Source organism: Frieseomelitta varia, unplaced genomic scaffold (genome assembly GCF_011392965.1).
Source record: "Frieseomelitta varia isolate USP_RPSP 00005682 unplaced genomic scaffold, Fvar_1.2 scaffold_215, whole genome shotgun sequence".
NCBI lineage: Eukaryota > Metazoa > Arthropoda > Insecta > Hymenoptera > Apidae > Frieseomelitta > Frieseomelitta varia.
Genome location: NW_025109917.1, coordinates 634,607 through 651,313, shown reverse-complemented (window position 1 = coordinate 651,313; position 16,707 = coordinate 634,607). Strand labels below are relative to the sequence as shown.

Below are 16,707 nucleotides of genomic sequence, written 5' to 3'. Positions count from 1 at the left end.
CGTCTATTTTTCATCGGCGCCACCGTCGTTCCTCCCCGCCGACCGTGCAACCGCGAGCAGATTCGCAAGCTGCCGGATTTGCAACCTCGGTCGGTGCATCGCGGGCCAGCGAACGCGCTGACGCCTCGCGGCCTCTCGCGCCTCCGACGCCTGGCTTCCTCGGAGAACGACTCTTCGACGAGATCATTTCGTTGACCATTCTTCATTTCTCTCTCTCTCTCTCTCGCTGTCCTTTCATCCTTTCTTCACTTCTTTACTTTGCTTTACTTTCAAATTTAGAAAGACGAGGAAACGCTCTTTCGACGTTTCATAGTAAAATGTTAAAATGATTGCTCTGAATTTATTTTTTTTTTTTTTTCGGTGACGAGTAGAGTAGAGTAGCTTTCGGAGGAGCGATGATTCATTTGACAGGTTCGCGAACAATTGACTGACGCCATTGGCGTATCGCGGAAACAATTTCTCCGTTTAATCGTGCTTCAATTGGACTCGGAATCTTGTCGCCGACGTTCGTGGACGATCGTTCGTCTCGCCTTCGATCACGTCGAATGAAATTGCACAAGTTTCGTTTTCCTGTACAAGTGTCGCTGGAGGCACGTGCTTACCTCATCAGAAATAGAATCGCGAGTAGTTATCGCGAGCGAGGTCAGTGCTCGGTGTAAAAGCTGACACTTGGGTTTTCGCCTGATTCGCCGGAATCGTCCCTCCCCGCCCTTGCAACGAAAATTCTAAGCAATTATGGTCTAAAACAATTATTTCGTTTTTAGTCGAATATTTTATCCAGATAATAAAATTCGTTCGCTCGAAAAATAGATTATTGTAGTACTTGAGTACGAAATGAATTGCCTAATAAATTATGAAAAGTTATTTCATACCTTAAACACCTTTCTTAAATAAATGTAATAACGAGATTCTCATTCGAACAGATCTACGTTGGAATACATATAGTACGCGAATATATCCTTATTCCCGAGTGTAAATTTTACTCAACAGTGGCGAAATTTTATTTCTTATATCGGAATGAAATTTTGATGTACAGTGACAAATATATTCAAAATACGACTCTCGGATCAATCTTAACCGTTTCTTCAATCTTTTTGTAAATGATAATTCTCAAAAGTTGAAAAGAGTCGGTTGATTTGCAACATCTCGTAAATTCTAGAGGTCAAATCTGGTCTATGAATGACGATAGATTCTTCCTCATGATACTCTTTCGTACTTGCAAAATTTTCCCTTCTCATTTGGAGATATCCGATTAACTTTGAAGGATGCCTCGTTGATTCTCCCCTGCAATAAACCGTGGTCGAACGAGCAATTGTTCAGCGAATATATCTGCATACCTGTCTGGCTTCTATAATGTAGACTGTTTCGTAGTCGTATCAACTTTTATACATAGTTTGTAGAGCTTGTACCGACGAGACAACTAAAAATTAATTAAGCGAAATGCAAACGTTTGTGGTATTAAAAAATTTTTTCTTCATTCATTCCTCGCCAATTTGCCATTTGTTGCAACAATAACAATAAGCAATTGTCATAACAGAAACAATAATCAGTACAATTAATTAATAGAGATGGTTAATATTTCTTTTCTCATGTGTATAATTTATTATACATTTATCTATATACTTATTCTATTTCCCTATATATAATTTTAGTCTATTAAATCTGTCTTTCACAATCCATCTTCCTATAGTTTGAAGGACTTAAATCTTCGTATTAAATATATTACTTCTTCACGTAATAATCCAGTTTGCTAGGGATGGTGAAGTAGTTTTTGCAAGTTTTGCATGATGAGTTGTTGAATTCCTTATTTCTTGATTGTTTTCTCAGTCTTTAGTACATTAAGCCTCTACACACACGCAGCGATGCTTCAACAATTTCGTTGTCATTCTCATCAAATCACTCTGTACGAACACTCTCACTTCTTCCAGAAGTGTGTCAATTGTTCTATGATTGCACGTCGGATTCAATTTAACTTCAACGAAATTGGAGTTGTTCTTAACCCATTTCAATTTTCATTTCATTACATTAAGTTGTAGACAGTTTGCATCGATTACAGAGAAACAATTACTTGAAACATGGTGCAGTAAGTCGTGTTTGTCCACCTCTCAATGTTGGAACACGACTCAGCGGTCTCTGTAAATATCATAATAAAAACATTTTTCGTTTCGGATTGTGTTCGATTGCCCAGCAATCACACCCGGAACTGACGACTCTGAAAGGTCGCGAGTTACTGAGAGTCTGCCTTCAACAACTTCTAATATATTCGATCCTGATTGGTCGAAAGCGATACAGAACCAGAACCGGAGACAAAACCGGAACCGAAACCGGAACTGGGCGGGGGATTACGATGGACATCAGATACTCATGACTCATCCTATGATATATAATCCCCAGTTATTCCATCCCATCCTCAGTTTCAATCTTGCTCTCGTCCAAGCAACATGGAGTTCTTCAGATCGCTTCTTCGTGCCGTCGGACTGCTGGAGCCGTCCAAGGTAGATTTTATTGTCGAGCTACCTCCGGAGGTTTCTCAGCTGATACTGCGCAAGTTGGACCCTGAGTCTCTGTTGTGCGCCGCGCAAGTTTCACAAAAGTGGATGACAGTTTGCAGGTCGGACAAGATTCTCCGAGATACCGCGAAGAATTACAAGCGGAGTATCAGGAGGAAAATGATGGGTAAGGTTTTCGGGCTGGACCTGGTTGCGGAAGAGGAGATGGAAATGGTACGAAGGAGGCATGTACAGAGAAATACACAGCCTCCGAAAGTACAGAAAACGGTGGTGTTTGCCAAAACGCGAGAGACTCGTGGTCTTCCCAAACACTCCAAGATAATTCGCTCCTCAAACACGAAACCAGTTAAATGTATGAGATTTTAGGTTAATAAAGACTATTTTTTGACACATTTGCAGTGCAAATACTTCTACTAATATAATAAATATCAATGATAAGTATTTGCAATGCAAATACATTTATTAATAATAAATATAAATGATAAGTAAATGATATAAATTTGTAGTACAAATACTTTTTTTAATAATAAATAGAAATGATAAATTGCGTTAGTGGTAAGGGTTGATTTGAAATAAACTCTTTCTGTTTGACTTGCTCGGCCGCGATATTTCTAGTTAAATATCGTGCTGTTATGTATAATGTCATATGAATTAAAGAATTCTAAATATTGTATTAATATTATAATAATATGTAAATAAGTACAGAGTGTTCGTAACTTGTGGGACTCACTTCGGAAACTGACAGTATGGCTAAAAATAATATAAAAAAGTCATATAATTATATGTCCTCTCTGTCTTCGGTTATGAGATATAATGAATTTTCTGTTTTAATTACTTTTACAAAAGAAGCTCGAAATGACCACCTTGCATTTGAAGATAAGCATGCACACGTCTTGTCATTGATCTGGCTACTCTCTCTATCATTCTCGAATTTGTCGGAAACCTTGCTCTATTCTATTTCGTAGTACTTTAGCATGTTCAACATTCAATCGATGTTACTTATGCAATAGATTTTAAATGTCCCAAAAATGAAAATCTAGTGGATTCAAATCCGGAGAACGAGTAAGCCATGCAACAGGATCTTCACGACCAATCCATTTATTTGTAAAGTGATGATCTAAAAATTGCATAGCCTCTCGGCTAAATTGCAACGGAGCTCAATCATGCATAAACCGCATACTAAATCTGATAACGACTAGAACTTCCTCTAATATTTCGTGTAAACGCCTGCTCAAAAAATCAACGTGCTTTGTGCCTGTTAGTTTCCCATCAAGGAAAAAAGGTCCAATTAAAAATTTATCAATTATTCCTGCCCATACGTTCAAACGAAACTGGTGTTGATGTCTTGAATGCACAATTACATGTGGGTTTTTTTCATCCCAATTATGATTATTATGAAAGTTGAATATACCATTTCTGGTAAAACTAGTTTACTAGAGTTTGCTCTGTCTATGAAATTCATTATATCTCATAAACGAAGACAGATAGGACATATATTTATATTTATACTTTTCATTATTTTTAGGCATACAATCAGCTCCCGAAGTGGGTCCCTCAAGTTACGAAATACACTGTATATATAATATAAAATATAAAATTTATATTAAATAAACACTTTATAAAATAATTATATAGAAATATATTTCTAATAATTTGTTTATAAATATTAATTACCTGCATCTCGAACTCTCGAAATAGATTTTGAAATTGTCAAACAACCAAAACCGGATCCAAAACTGGAACCGGAACCGGAACTGGGCGGGGGATTACGATGGACATCAGTCACTCATGACTCATCCTGTGATATATAATACCCAGTTATTCCATCCCATCCTCAGTTTCAATCTTGCTCTCGTCCAAGCAACATGGAGTTCTTCAGATTGCTTCTTCGCGCCGTTGGACTGCTGGAACCGTCCAAGGTAGATTTTATTGTCGAGCTACCTCTGGAGGTTTCTCAGCTGATACTGCGCAAGTTGGACCCTGAGTCTCTGTTGTGCGCAGCGCAAGTCTCACGAAAGTGGATGGCAGTTTGCAGGTCGGACAAGATTCTCCTAGATACCGCGAAGAATTACAAGCGGAGTATCAGGAGGAAAATGATGGGTAAGGTTTTCGGGCTGGACCTGGTTGCGGAAGAGGAGATGGAAATGGTACGAAGGAGGCATGTACAAAGAAATACACTGCCTCCGAAAGTACAGAAAACGGTGGTGTTTGCCAAGACGCGAGAATCTCGTCGTCTTCCCAAACACTCCAAGGTAAATCGCTCCTCAAACGCGAAACCAGTTAAATGTATGAGATTTTAGGTTAATAAAGATTATTTTTTGACATATTTGCAGTGCAAATACATTTATTAGTAATAAATATAAATGATAAATATTTGCAATGCAAATACATTTATTTGTAATAAATATAAATAATAAATATTTGCAGTGCAAATTCTTTTATTAATTTGAAATATAAATGATAAGTATTTGCAGTGCAAATATTTTTATTAATAACAGATATAACTGATACGTGTTTGCAGTGCAAATACTTTTATTAATAATAAATATAAATGATAAGTATTTGCAGTGCAAATACTATTATTAATAATAAATATAAATGATAAATTACGTTAATAGTAAGGGTTGATTTGAAATAAAGTATTTTAGTTTGACTTGCTCGGGCTCGATATTTCTAGTTGAATATCGTGCTGATCATGTATAATGTAATATGAATTAAAGAATTTTAAATACTGTATTTGATGTTATAATAATACGTACTGTGGGATTCTCTCACTTTTTATAATAACCACGAACTGCTACCAATTGTGGGATAATTAAGTGAAACACACACTTTTAGTTAACATATATAATATATAAGAAAATAGGACAATATTTATAACAACTCTCGCATTTGAAATCATACTTTCACGCGTTGGTATTACACTCTCAACTCTCTTAAGTCTGACTCGCATGTATACACACTTCTTTCCTCGCTCGTGGACAAAGGCATACTTCTGCGTAATAATCTTACGATTTTCCCACACTTCAGGCACAGTCACACATACAAGCTAAAGTAGATCTACATTTATCAAACCAAATCCTGAAATATAAAACTAAACCCACCCATACATACGATCTAAATAGAATATTTTATACGATATAAATGCAAACGTTAAGTAGCATGCAGTGCAAATAGTTTTATTAATAATAAATAATAATTTACGTTAGGGTTGATCTGAAGTGAAATATTTTATTTGACTTGCTAGGCCGTGATATTTCTAATTAAATAACGTTAATACATAATGTAATATGAATTAAATAATTCTAAATATTGTATTTAATATTATAATAATGTGTTCATATTTATGTATTTAATATTATAATAATGTGTTCATGTATATATAATATAAAATGCAATATTTATATTAAATAAATATTTTATAAGATAATTGTATATAAATATATTTGTTTATAAATATTAAATACCAGCATCTCGAACTCTCGAAATGGATTTTGGACATGTCGAACGACCAAAACCGGATCTAAAACTGGAACCGAAACCGGAACCGGAACCGGAACTAGGCGGGGGATTACGATGGACATCAGTTACTCATGACTCATCCTATGGTATATAATACCCAGTTATTCCATCCCATCCTCAGTTTCAATCTTGCTCTCGTCCAAGCAACATGGAGTTCTTCAGATCGCTTCTTCGTGCCGTCGGACTGCTGGAACCGTCCAAGGTAGATTTTATTGTCGAGCTACCTCCGGAGGTTTCTCAGCTGATACTGCGCAAGTTGGACCCTGAGTCTCTGTTGTGCGCCGCGCAAGTTTCACAAAAGTGGATGACAGTTTGCAGGTCGGACAAGATTCTCCGAGATACCGCGAAGAATTACAAGCGGAGTATCAGGAGGAAAATGATGGGTAAGGTTTTCGGGCTGGACCTGGTTGCGGAAGAGGAGATGGAAGTAGTACGAAGGAGGCATGTACAAAGAAATACACTGCCTCCGAAAGTACAGAAAACGGTGGTGTTTGCCAAGAAACGAGGACCTCGTGGTCTTCCCAAACACTCCAAGGTAAATCGCTCCTCAAACGCGAAACCAGTTAAATGTATGAGATTTTAGGTTAATAAAGACTATTTTTTGACACATTTGCAGTGCAAATACTTCTACTAATATAATAAATATCAATGATAAGTACTTGCAATGCAAATACATTTATTAATAATAAATATAAATGATAAGTAAATGATAAATATAAATTTGTAGTACAAATACTTTTTTTTTAATAATAAATATAAATGATAAATTGCGTTAGTGTAAGGGTTGATTTGAAATAAACTATTTTTGTTTGACTTGCTCGGCCGCGATATTTCTAGTTAAATATCGTGCTGTTATGTATAATGTAATACGAATTAAAGAATTCTAAATATTGTATTTAATATTATAATAATATGTATTTATGTACAGAGTGTTCGTAACTTGTGGGACTCACTTCGGAAACTGATAGTATGCCTAAAAATAATATAGAAAAGTCATATAATTATATGTCCTATCTGTCTTCGTTTATGAGATATATGAATGTTCTGTTTTAATTACTTTTACAAAAGATGCTCGAAATGACCACCTTGCCTTTGAAGACAAGCCTGCGCGCGTCTTGTCATTCATCTGGTTACTCTCTCTATCATTCCTGGTGTTTCATTTGTCGGAAACCTTGCTCTATTCTATTTCGTAGTATTTCAGCATTTTCAATCGATGTTGCGTATACAATAGATTTTAAATGTCCCTACAAGTGAAAATCTAATGGATTCAAATCTAGAGAACGAGCAGGCCATGCAACAGGACCTCCACGACCAATCCATTTATTTGCAGTGTTGATTTAAAAATTGTTTAGCCACTCGGCTAAAATGCGACGGAGCTCCATCATGCATAAACTTCATACCAAGTCTAATATCGACTGGAACTTCCTCTAATATTTCATGTGCTCAAAAAATCAACGTACTTTATGCCTGTTTCCCATCAAGAAAAAAAAGTCCAATTAAAAATTTATCAATTATTCCTGCCCATACGTTCAAACGAAACTGGTGTTGATGTCTTGAATGCACAATTACATGTGGGTTTTTTTCATCCCAATTATGATTATTATGAAAATTGAATATAGCATCCCTGGTAAAACTAGCTTACTAGAGTTTGCCCTGCTTATAAAATTCATTATATCTCATAAACGAAGACAGATAGGACATACATTTATATGACTTTCTTCCATTATTTTTAGGCGTACAATCAGCTGCCGAAGTGGGTCCCACAAGTTACGAAACACTCTGTATATATAATATAAAATACAAAATTTATATGGAATAAATATTTTATAAGATAATTCTATAGAAATATATTTTTAATAATTTGTTTATAAATATTAAATACCTGCATCTCGAACTCTCGAAATAGATTTTGCAATTGTCAAACAACCAAAATCGGATCCAAAACTGGAACCGGATCCGGAACCGGAACCGGAACTGGACTTGGGATTACGATGGACATCAGTCACTCATGACTCATCCTATGATATATAATACCCAGTTATTCCATCCCATCCTCAGTTTCAATCTTGCTCTCGTCCAAGCAACATGGAGTTCTTCAGATCGCTTCTTCGTGCCGTCGGACTGCTGGAGCCGTCCAAGGTAGATTTTATTGTCGAGCTACCTCTGGAGGTTTCTCAGCTGATACTGCGCAAGTTGGACCCTGAGTCTCTGTTGTGCGCAGCGCAAGTCTCACAAAAATGGATGACAATTTGCAGGTCGGACAAGATTCTCCAAGATACCGCGAAGAATTACAAGCGGAGTATCAGGAGGAAAATGATGGGTAAGGTTTTCGGGCTGGACCTGGTTGCGGAAGAGGAGATGGAAATGGTACGAAGGAGGCATGTACAAAGAAATACATTGCCTCCGAAAGTACAGAAAACGGTGGTGTTTGCCAAGACGCGAGGACCTCGTGGTCTTCCCAAACACTCCAAGGTAAATCGCTCCTCAAACGCGAAACCAATTAAATGTATGAGATTTTAGGTTAATAAAGACTATTTTTTGACACATTTGCAGGGCAAATACATTTATTAGTAATAAATATAAATGATAAGTATTTGCAGTGCAAATATATTTATTTGTAATAAATATATTTGCAGTGCAAATATATTTATTTGTAATAAATATAAGTGATCAGTATTTGCAGTGTAAGTACTTTTATTAATAATAAATGTAAATGATAATTTATGTTAGTGGTAAGAATTGATTTGAAATAAAATTTTGACTTTCTCGGCCACGAGATTTCTAGTGGAATATCGTATTGTTTATGTATAATGTAATATTTGGAATTAAAGTATTTTAAATATTTCATTTAATATTATAATAATTCATGTATATATAATATGAAATATTTATTTTAAATAAATCTTACATTAAATAAATATATTATGAGATACAAAATATTTATATTTCATAGACTCGAAGTGCATTTTGGACAATCGACATCTTATGAGATATTCCAATTTCGTGAGATAAAAGAAACCCTTTGCACAGTATAAATGAAATCATTGACATTCAAAGTTCAATAGTACGATGAAAAATAAATCGTACAGCAAGTTTTTAGCGCTCGTTATAATGAGAAAATTCCACTCTTCCAGACCCTATCGAATATAATAATGAAAACAAATTTTGATCATTTTCGTTAAAAAGAACGTATTCTTTCATGTTGTAAAGTATAGACTTCTCGCTTTGAAATAAGACCAAGTGAGTCTTTTTCATGAAATTATATCACTATAAATTATCGACAATGTTTCTTCTCGACGCATTTGAGAATATTTCGTCTTCTACAATGCGCCATCGCGTTTCATCCTTAAACTTGTCCACTAAAAACCAACGTAATATCTCTCGCGGTAAGACCTGCTGTACGATCAACTTTATCAACGTGTTCCTCTGTTACCCGTAACAGGTATAAAATCCGAATAAAATCGTCTACATCATCAGCGTGGAAACGAATCGATGTTAGGGGTTGGCGCAAGCGCCGAGGGGGTTGGCGCCCCTGCTTCGAGGCGAGAAGATTGACAAATTCCACCAAAACAAACCAGTGAGCATGGACACTAAGAATACGTAGCTGTTAGAGATCCATCGTTCTTCTTCTTTCCCTTTTTACATCATTCATCGATAGTGATTTAGCCAACATGAGTCCTGGACTCGGACACGATCCTCTTCCTTCGTACAATATCACCGCGTTAGGTAAAATCAAGCATGCATTATTCGTATTCTCGTCCTTGCACGTTTACCTCTCCCACGTAACAATTCAATTCGGTGGTAGATCGCACGAATTTGATCAAACGTCGTTGTTTCTCGATCACGTTACAGGTAACACGGCGTTGTGCCTGTGGCAGCAACCGCAGCATATACTGTTTCAACTGGCCAATTTCTGCTTCGCGTTGTCGTATTCGGCACCCTCGTCGAGGAAAGGGATTTTATTTATGCACTCTGTCTTAATAATAGGTAAGTAAATGCTCATTTTAATTTGATTTGAAGAAGAAAACGTTTATTCGAAAGAACTGATAGATTTATTTCTTCCTAGTCTGTTGAGAAATACGGGAAGGGAATTTACGAGTAATCGGACGAATTCTTTTTTTTTTTTTTTTTTTTTTTTTTTTTAAATTTCAAAAATTTTCTTTTTTTTTTTTCAGATTTTTTTGGCTTTTTTTTTTTTTTTTTTTTATTAAATTTCACAAGTTTTTCGTTTTCATTTCAGGCTTCATGTTGCTGTCAGGCTGGGCATGGCACGTGATTTGCGCACCCGATATATTTTCCTGGAACTTCAGTTTCCTGGTGTTGAACATCGGTCAACTGGTTTACATCGTTTATCAAATGAGACCCGTTCGTTTCGACCCTGAATTGGAGGAAGCGTATCACACTCTTTTCTATCCGTTCAAGGTGAGCACTTCGAACAATTCGGTAACAACGATTTTGTGTACAGTTTAGCGTTACACTGCCACACAATGGCTGCTCACGCGATTGAAGTGTTTAATCATTCGCGTGTCTGCAGGTATCGGGCAATCTTAACGTGGAATCTCGTTTGCCTTGGTGTTAATTTAAACGTCACGGAGACGTTTCGAAAATTATTCACGTAACGAAACAGCAATCTAGATTATCAGGACTGTTACGTTCGTGAATCTTTTCTTTTTTTTTTCTTAAATTCTTTTGTCTTCGCCGTATAAAACATCGGATTGTCTGACCTTGGATACAAAGAAATATGTTTCCTCTTTCAACAAAACAGGTGTCACGATTGCAGTTTAAGAGGCTGGTGTCCCCAGAATTCGCGTCAATAATGTCGTTGCACGCGGGCGAAGCGTACGCAATGCAAAATCTAACGCGAACCGACAGATTGGCACTGCTGCTTAGCGGTAAAGTGAACGTTCTCAGCGACTCGAATTTCCTGCATCCTATTCTACCTTGCGAGTTTCTCGACTCGCCAGAGTTCGAGAGTTCTCGAGCCTCCGTAGACGACAAATTCAAGGTGAAAGCTTCGTCGTTTCTTGTCGATTACGTTCGATTGAAATACGGTCGTTCTGAAAATTTACGTCCCTTTCTCAGGTATCGATCGTTGCCGCAAGTTCCTGCAGATACTTATATTGGCAAAGATCGGCGCTGGAGTATCTGCTCGTGAAAGAGGCGTACCTCGCGACAGTTTTAACGACGTTGGTTGCTAGAGACATCGCCACAAAGCTGTACGCTATGAATAACAAGGTAATAACAATTATAATATTAATAATAAAGTCGTTCATAATAGAGCGTTCATTGCATCCGAAGGGTGTGGAAATTTAAATATTTCTCTAATTAGTACAAACCTGTAAGTTAGGCCTGTCGAATTTTGGCAGATCGAGGTTGGTACTCGACGAGATTTTTCTAATCGATTTCTCCCACCACATGTTTGATTTAATTAACTTTTTCAGTTTATGGAAAAATACTTTACGACAATGCATTTTCACAACGCACAATTCAGTTTTCCGTAATTTACGACTGGCTTGGAATTTCAACAATTATTAATTCACCTTATCGTATCTTATTTGATATTCATTTGAAAGATTCTTTAGTTTTTGTTGCGAAAAACAACAAAGAGAATAGAGTTTTCTCTCCACGGCTCGTGAATTCACATTTGGCTCGCGAGCCAGTTCGGCAGGCCCGCTACAGGCGAAAGATAGAATATTTTATGATCACGATTCATCGAAATATTTTCGAGTTCTACTCGACTTGAAGTTAACATCTCGTTCTCAGCCTAACATCTGGTTAGATTGTTACAGACAAAGGATCGCACCTGGACATAAGGCTGCCAACGATCAGCGCTGGGCTAACGATAAGCGGTGAATACAGAAGTCCGAGAGCATCCAGGCAAGCGCTGATTCGCAGGAAAGAGACGTCGATGTCTTCCGATAATGGTAAAATCTCTCGAGCTTTTTCGTTTCATTCGTCTTTTTCCTTTCCTCTGTACGATCCAAAAATTCTTCCAGGTGTTCCGAAAGATCGTCAGGCGAACAACTTGTCGAAGAAAGGAGCACCAAACATGGAACCACTCCCGGAGATGCCGTCTTACGACGACCTGGCGTCTAGCGGCGTGGAAAGTTGGTTAGACTCGTCGAGCAAGTATCACAGCTGCGAGATCGTGGACGAAGACTAGCAGGAGGCCTCCTTAACGCCGGACACGTTCTACGAAGGGGAGAGCGATTAGTGTCCACGTTAAGGAGCCGCATCACAGTGAGACGAAGACTGCAGTTCTTTTCCTTTACTTTTTTTTCTAACTGAACAATTAAAATGACAGTTCGATCTGCATAAATGATCGAGAAGTTGTCTAAAAAACGCGAGATCATTATGCACTTCGTTGCGTTCGTGCACGATAAGATCGGTGTTTTCGTTCAGTGGACCGGATGTTTTCCCATTGTAAAAGTGTTTTGAAAGAAACGCCGCGATTTTACATGTGAAAATCATTTTGATAAACCGACGACAGAACGCAGATAGTATGTTAATCCTCCGTCGATTATTTCTCAGTCGTACGTTGTTTAGAATATTCGAATTCTTTCCCCTCTTTTGATCAAATTAAAGCTACAGAGGTAAGATAAATAGATGAAGCAAGTTTTTATTATGAGGCTGGTTAAAGTTAACGTGTCAATTAATAAATAGTTGGATCGAATGAGTGAGAAAGTTACGGTGAAATGAAAATTAATAATTGCGATCGACGGAGGCTTGACTAAACGGACAACCTTCGAGCGAGAAAATTCGTTTGTTCGGACGAGGATGATGTAAGAAAGAGTGCAGTATTTCATTCTTTGAATTAGAGAATATTCATTTGTTGAGAAAGGCGCACGTTCAAAGCAGATAGAATCGTCTTACATTGAAGATACTGTAGCATCATGGAGGGAAGGATGAAACTTCCGATAGCCTAAGCGAGTGAACACCAAGTGAAAAAACATCGGACAGCCACAGTTACAGACGCTGTAACATTGTCTCCGAGGAAACAACACTAGCGTTTAATCGGAGAATAAATCGAAACCTCAGGTGTAGTGTTCAAAGACGTAACTCGAAGGACATTTTTACGCGAATTTAGAGTTTGACGCGCATGCGAAGCGAGCTCCGATTTATTTTTAAGAGCGAATTTTCAACGAGCGATTCCAAAACACGCGATTTCGAGAATTAATTGATTAAAGTCACTACGGAAATGAGCGTAACGATCGACATCGCTAATTAACAGCCCCGTCAGGTGCATATAACTTAGAGATCGTTAACGCAAGCGGCAGAAAAATGTTGCATTGAAGCGTAACGTAACAAGGTAATCAACACGATTATTATCGTCTAATTAATGCGCGCAGTAAAGATGGATCTCTAAACTGTTCCTTAGATAAGATGCACGAATTATTTTATAAGCAAGATTTTCTACCTTAGGAGCTTTTCTAGATCACTCTATCGACGAACGTTCCTTTCTGTCTGTAGAACATTATACACACAGTAGATGTTGTATACGGTGGACATTTTTCTTTTTATAGGAAATACCGTCGAGATCTCTGTTCGTGAAATCCATGTATAGCGGTTTTAGGATTTTATTGGCGGTTTTAATGTGTAAATTGTACGTATTGCACACGCACATACAACTTGTTGACGAGAAAGAAACTGTTGCAATTGAAAACGATACACACTCGCGATTATACATGCATATACATATACGGAGGGAAAATCCGTGCACAAAGGGCTTCAAAGTGTTTTATAATGCACAAATTTATATAGAATACACGTACCCTATCTGTTTGTTAAATGCTATATTTCCGAAGCTACTCTATAAGCGTATATAGGAAAGTTATTACTTTTTGTATTTTGTTATACCACGGAACGAAGAATGTATTTTTGTTAAAGATCTTTGTTGAATTCCTCGCGCAATTCCTCCGTGTTTCAGATGCGAGAATCTTTTTATGGAATTGGGGAATTGTTGGATCTCTTTTTTTTTTTTTTTTTTTTTTTATCGAAAGCATTGATTCTGTCTTGCAACGGTCGGCTGCGTGTTCGTAATTTGTATGTACGTTAGATTTAACGATTAAGAGGAGCAGAGTCTGGTGTATGTAACATATACGTTGTTAACTTTGCACTGTAGTCACACCGATGGCATTATGGAAGATCGATCGAACGATCGATGGGGGGAGGGGTTAGTTTGTAGTATTTAAATACGTGTTTTATACAGATTTTAATTACTGTTTTCTTGTTGTCGATGAATACAATGAACGAGAACGAAAATTTGCACGAAAATTTGTACGGTTCATTTAACGATCGTTAACCGTCATTATTCTCCTTTCGATTGTAAATTTTATTTATCCAAAAAAAAAAAAAAAAAGAAGAAAAACCGTCTTCGACATTTGCCTCGGAATGTTCAAAATCGTTCAAAGATAAACTCTTCGAACGATCGAATAGACGACGCCGAATCGAGGCTATGAAACGTTACGTATTCAAGACGTTATTCATCGTATACCCTCAGGCGATCAGATAGATTAACAAAAACGAATATAGGCTGGCAATTAACATTTGCTTTATTATCTTTTCGGTCTATCTTGTCCGAAGGGCCATTATCTAATCTAATTTCGAGTGGCTGGAAATAGCACGGGTAGTCGAAACGGGCCTCCAGCGGAAGAAGATTGATCTGATGGCGAAATACGGCGGTTGAGCCATCCATAAGTGTAACCAGCCTCGGATTCACTGAAATAGCCCAATTACAGCATCTTCGATTCACGAAAGCCAGTGAAAAATTCGCGATTCGTTGTGTGTTTTATCATTCGTCCGTTCACGAGACGCGATTTCCCCAACACGCAATTCTCCTTCTTTCTTTTTTTTGAAATTATTTTATCGGTTTTTCGACAAATAAACCACGATAAAATCCAGAATCGAACTCGTTCCAACAAAATTCATTGTTCGTTTTAATTGTATGAAATTAAAGTCGACGTGCCGAAGCACCATTCTGATGTTAAATGTGTGACGAATCTGTCATATGTTAACGAGATCTTGTCAACAAAGCGCTCGTTGAATATGGTCGCGAATTTTCAGGGCATGAGCCGACTTCGCGGAACGAGACGATAAGATTGACAAAGATCGCGGCCTATTTCTTTCAGGGACTGTCTCGCGGTCAAAAACTTTCGCGTGACAATGTTCAATGAACTTCTCAGCTATCATATCTCCCATGTTATTCAAATATAAAGAAAGGAGGCGTTGCAACATCTCATCTGTTTGCATTTCGAAATTAAAAACATACACGAATCGCTTAAATTTTAATACGGCAAGTTCGGAAAAGACGCGTGTTCCTTAAATTGCGAATCTATTTCCCGACTCGCCTCGTTTCCGATTCACTGCAAACTAAGGTAACGATCACGGAAACCGCTTCTACAAACGTGTTCTCGACCGTAATGTCGGGCAATCGAAACTTGATCGTTCGTGGTGAACGAAATCGCCGATTTGCTTATGCAATCAGGTTACAAAGGACGAGGAGAGAGTAACCGTGTCAGTGCACGATCCATTTCTGCCGACCTCTCTTTGTTAAAAGTTTCGCTTCTCCTTCAGCGATAAATCGCCACTTCGTGTGTATTTCGTTAGAAATCGTCGCAAGGAGTTTTTTTTTCGCAGGAGTAACGACAATGTGAATGTCAAGGGAAAAGTGGAGCAGAGCGAGGAATGGTGTAGACAGGAGGATGGTAGAAAGGGAAGTAGATCGAAATAGGGGGGTTGGCACGAGGGACGAAAGTAGGGTGAAGGTATAGTAAACGGTAACGAAGTGGTACGAAGCGGGTATGCATCGAGGAACTCGAGAGAAAACGTGCATTATGATGAGAAAGAAGAAACACATCTCCGAGGGTACGCTGAAGTTCTTTGTTTTTTTTTTTTTTTTTTTCCTTTGAAAAACGAGGGTGGTTAATAAGAGACGCGTTGAAGAAGCAGCGGAATATTTTTATTCTCTTTCTCTTTCATTTTCATACAGAATACATCGATTTTCCATAGGAGCGCGAATTATTTCATCTCCGAAATTTCGATCGGAACAGGAGATAACAAGCCAAGTGAAAGGAGCAATGACCTCCTAAGGTAACTCATGGGAAAGCGACGTGCGTCGCAACGTACGAAGAAGACGGAGGAATCTAAAAAAAGAAGGACGATGGCAAGTAGAAAGAGCGAACGTAGGGAAGCGTAAGGTCCGGGGGGGCGAAACGGGGTGCAAGGCACGTAAGTAAATACGCGAGAAGTGAGAAAAAGAAGAAAAAATGAGGACAAAGAGTGTGTAGCAGGGAAGAAGGCGAGGGTAAACTACGCTGAAGGGATGAGCCGCCGTTGGATCGGGGGACGACTAAAGGGTGGTAAAGGAGAATACAGAGAATACGGGGATACGTGAGAAGGGGATAACGTTGGCGAGACGATGGCGACGGGTGCTGCCACCTGCGCGGAGGGCGTGGCGCTAGTTCTATCGGAGTTTAGTCCAACGAGAGCTCTGGCACGCGTTGCACAACTCGGGAGCAGCACTCGCGTCGCTTGAGAGCTTGCCGCGTGAGAGCGAGAGAGCGACAGAGAGGGCGGTATAGTGCGAGAGGTGAGTGAGTGAGAGAGAGGGAGATAGAGAGACAGAGAGAAAGAGAGAGAGAGAGACACGATCAGGGTGAGTGCGAGTGAGAGAGGA

The 16,707-nt window shown here is 38.2% G+C and overlaps 5 protein-coding genes across 8 annotated transcripts; all 5 read left to right on the top strand.

Moving 5' to 3' along the window:
* Positions 1-2,186: 2,186 nt before the first annotated feature.
* On the top strand, positions 2,187-4,321 carry LOC122527320 (probable E3 ubiquitin ligase complex SCF subunit scon-2). Its single transcript, XM_043651387.1, has 2 exons — positions 2,187-2,862; positions 4,209-4,321. Exons 1-2 carry the CDS (start codon positions 2,442-2,444, stop codon positions 4,319-4,321), a joined length of 534 nt encoding a protein of 177 aa, XP_043507322.1. The 5' UTR covers positions 2,187-2,441.
* A 54-nt stretch (positions 4,322-4,375) lies between these two features.
* LOC122527358 (probable E3 ubiquitin ligase complex SCF subunit scon-2) lies at positions 4,376-4,824 on the top strand. Its single transcript, XM_043651466.1, has one exon. The coding sequence runs from the start codon at positions 4,376-4,378 to the stop codon at positions 4,808-4,810; it is 435 nt and encodes a 144-aa protein (XP_043507401.1). The 3' UTR covers positions 4,811-4,824.
* A 1,331-nt stretch (positions 4,825-6,155) lies between these two features.
* LOC122527319 (probable E3 ubiquitin ligase complex SCF subunit sconB) lies at positions 6,156-8,063 on the top strand. The gene is made up of 2 exons (XM_043651384.1): positions 6,156-6,601; positions 7,939-8,063. Exons 1-2 carry the CDS (start codon positions 6,181-6,183, stop codon positions 8,061-8,063), a joined length of 546 nt encoding a protein of 181 aa, XP_043507319.1. The 5' UTR covers positions 6,156-6,180.
* Positions 8,064-8,117: 54 nt separating this feature from the next.
* On the top strand, positions 8,118-8,603 carry LOC122527318 (probable E3 ubiquitin ligase complex SCF subunit scon-2). Its single transcript, XM_043651383.1, has 2 exons — positions 8,118-8,504; positions 8,586-8,603. The coding sequence occupies exons 1-2, from the start codon at positions 8,118-8,120 to the stop codon at positions 8,601-8,603; spliced, it is 405 nt and encodes a 134-aa protein (XP_043507318.1).
* Positions 8,604-9,476: 873 nt separating this feature from the next.
* LOC122527355 (popeye domain-containing protein 3-like) lies at positions 9,477-14,294 on the top strand. 4 transcript variants are annotated; one of them, XM_043651464.1, is made up of 7 exons: positions 9,477-9,609; positions 9,885-10,019; positions 10,273-10,454; positions 10,798-11,037; positions 11,115-11,267; positions 11,812-11,956; positions 12,029-14,294. In XM_043651464.1, exons 2-7 carry the CDS (start codon positions 9,998-10,000, stop codon positions 12,193-12,195), a joined length of 909 nt encoding a protein of 302 aa, XP_043507399.1. In that variant the 5' UTR covers positions 9,477-9,609; positions 9,885-9,997; the 3' UTR covers positions 12,196-14,294. The 4 variants fall into 4 exon arrangements, with proteins under 4 accessions (XP_043507399.1, XP_043507396.1, XP_043507398.1 ...); XM_043651463.1 differs by having other exon boundaries at positions 9,488-9,758; positions 10,813-11,037; XM_043651462.1 differs by having other exon boundaries at positions 9,490-9,758.
* The last annotated feature ends 2,413 nt before the right edge of the window (positions 14,295-16,707 follow it).

Coding starts and splice junctions, on each gene's coding strand:
- LOC122527320 (XM_043651387.1), top strand. CDS start 2,442: ATGGAGTTCTTCAGATCGCTTCTTCGTGCCGTCGGACTGCTGGAGCCG. Junction 2,863..4,208: donor AAACACGAAACCAGTTAAAT/GTATGAGATTTT, acceptor CTCTCGAAATAG/ATTTTGAAATTGTCAAACAA.
- LOC122527358 (XM_043651466.1), top strand. CDS start 4,376: ATGGAGTTCTTCAGATTGCTTCTTCGCGCCGTTGGACTGCTGGAACCG.
- LOC122527319 (XM_043651384.1), top strand. CDS start 6,181: ATGGAGTTCTTCAGATCGCTTCTTCGTGCCGTCGGACTGCTGGAACCG. Junction 6,602..7,938: donor AAACGCGAAACCAGTTAAAT/GTATGAGATTTT, acceptor CTCTCGAAATAG/ATTTTGCAATTGTCAAACAA.
- LOC122527318 (XM_043651383.1), top strand. CDS start 8,118: ATGGAGTTCTTCAGATCGCTTCTTCGTGCCGTCGGACTGCTGGAGCCG.
- LOC122527355 (XM_043651461.1), top strand. CDS start 9,704: ATGAGTCCTGGACTCGGACACGATCCTCTTCCTTCGTACAATATCACC. Junction 9,759..9,884: donor GTACAATATCACCGCGTTAG/GTAAAATCAAGC, acceptor ATCACGTTACAG/GTAACACGGCGTTGTGCCTG. Junction 11,038..11,114: donor CCGTAGACGACAAATTCAAG/GTGAAAGCTTCG, acceptor TCCCTTTCTCAG/GTATCGATCGTTGCCGCAAG.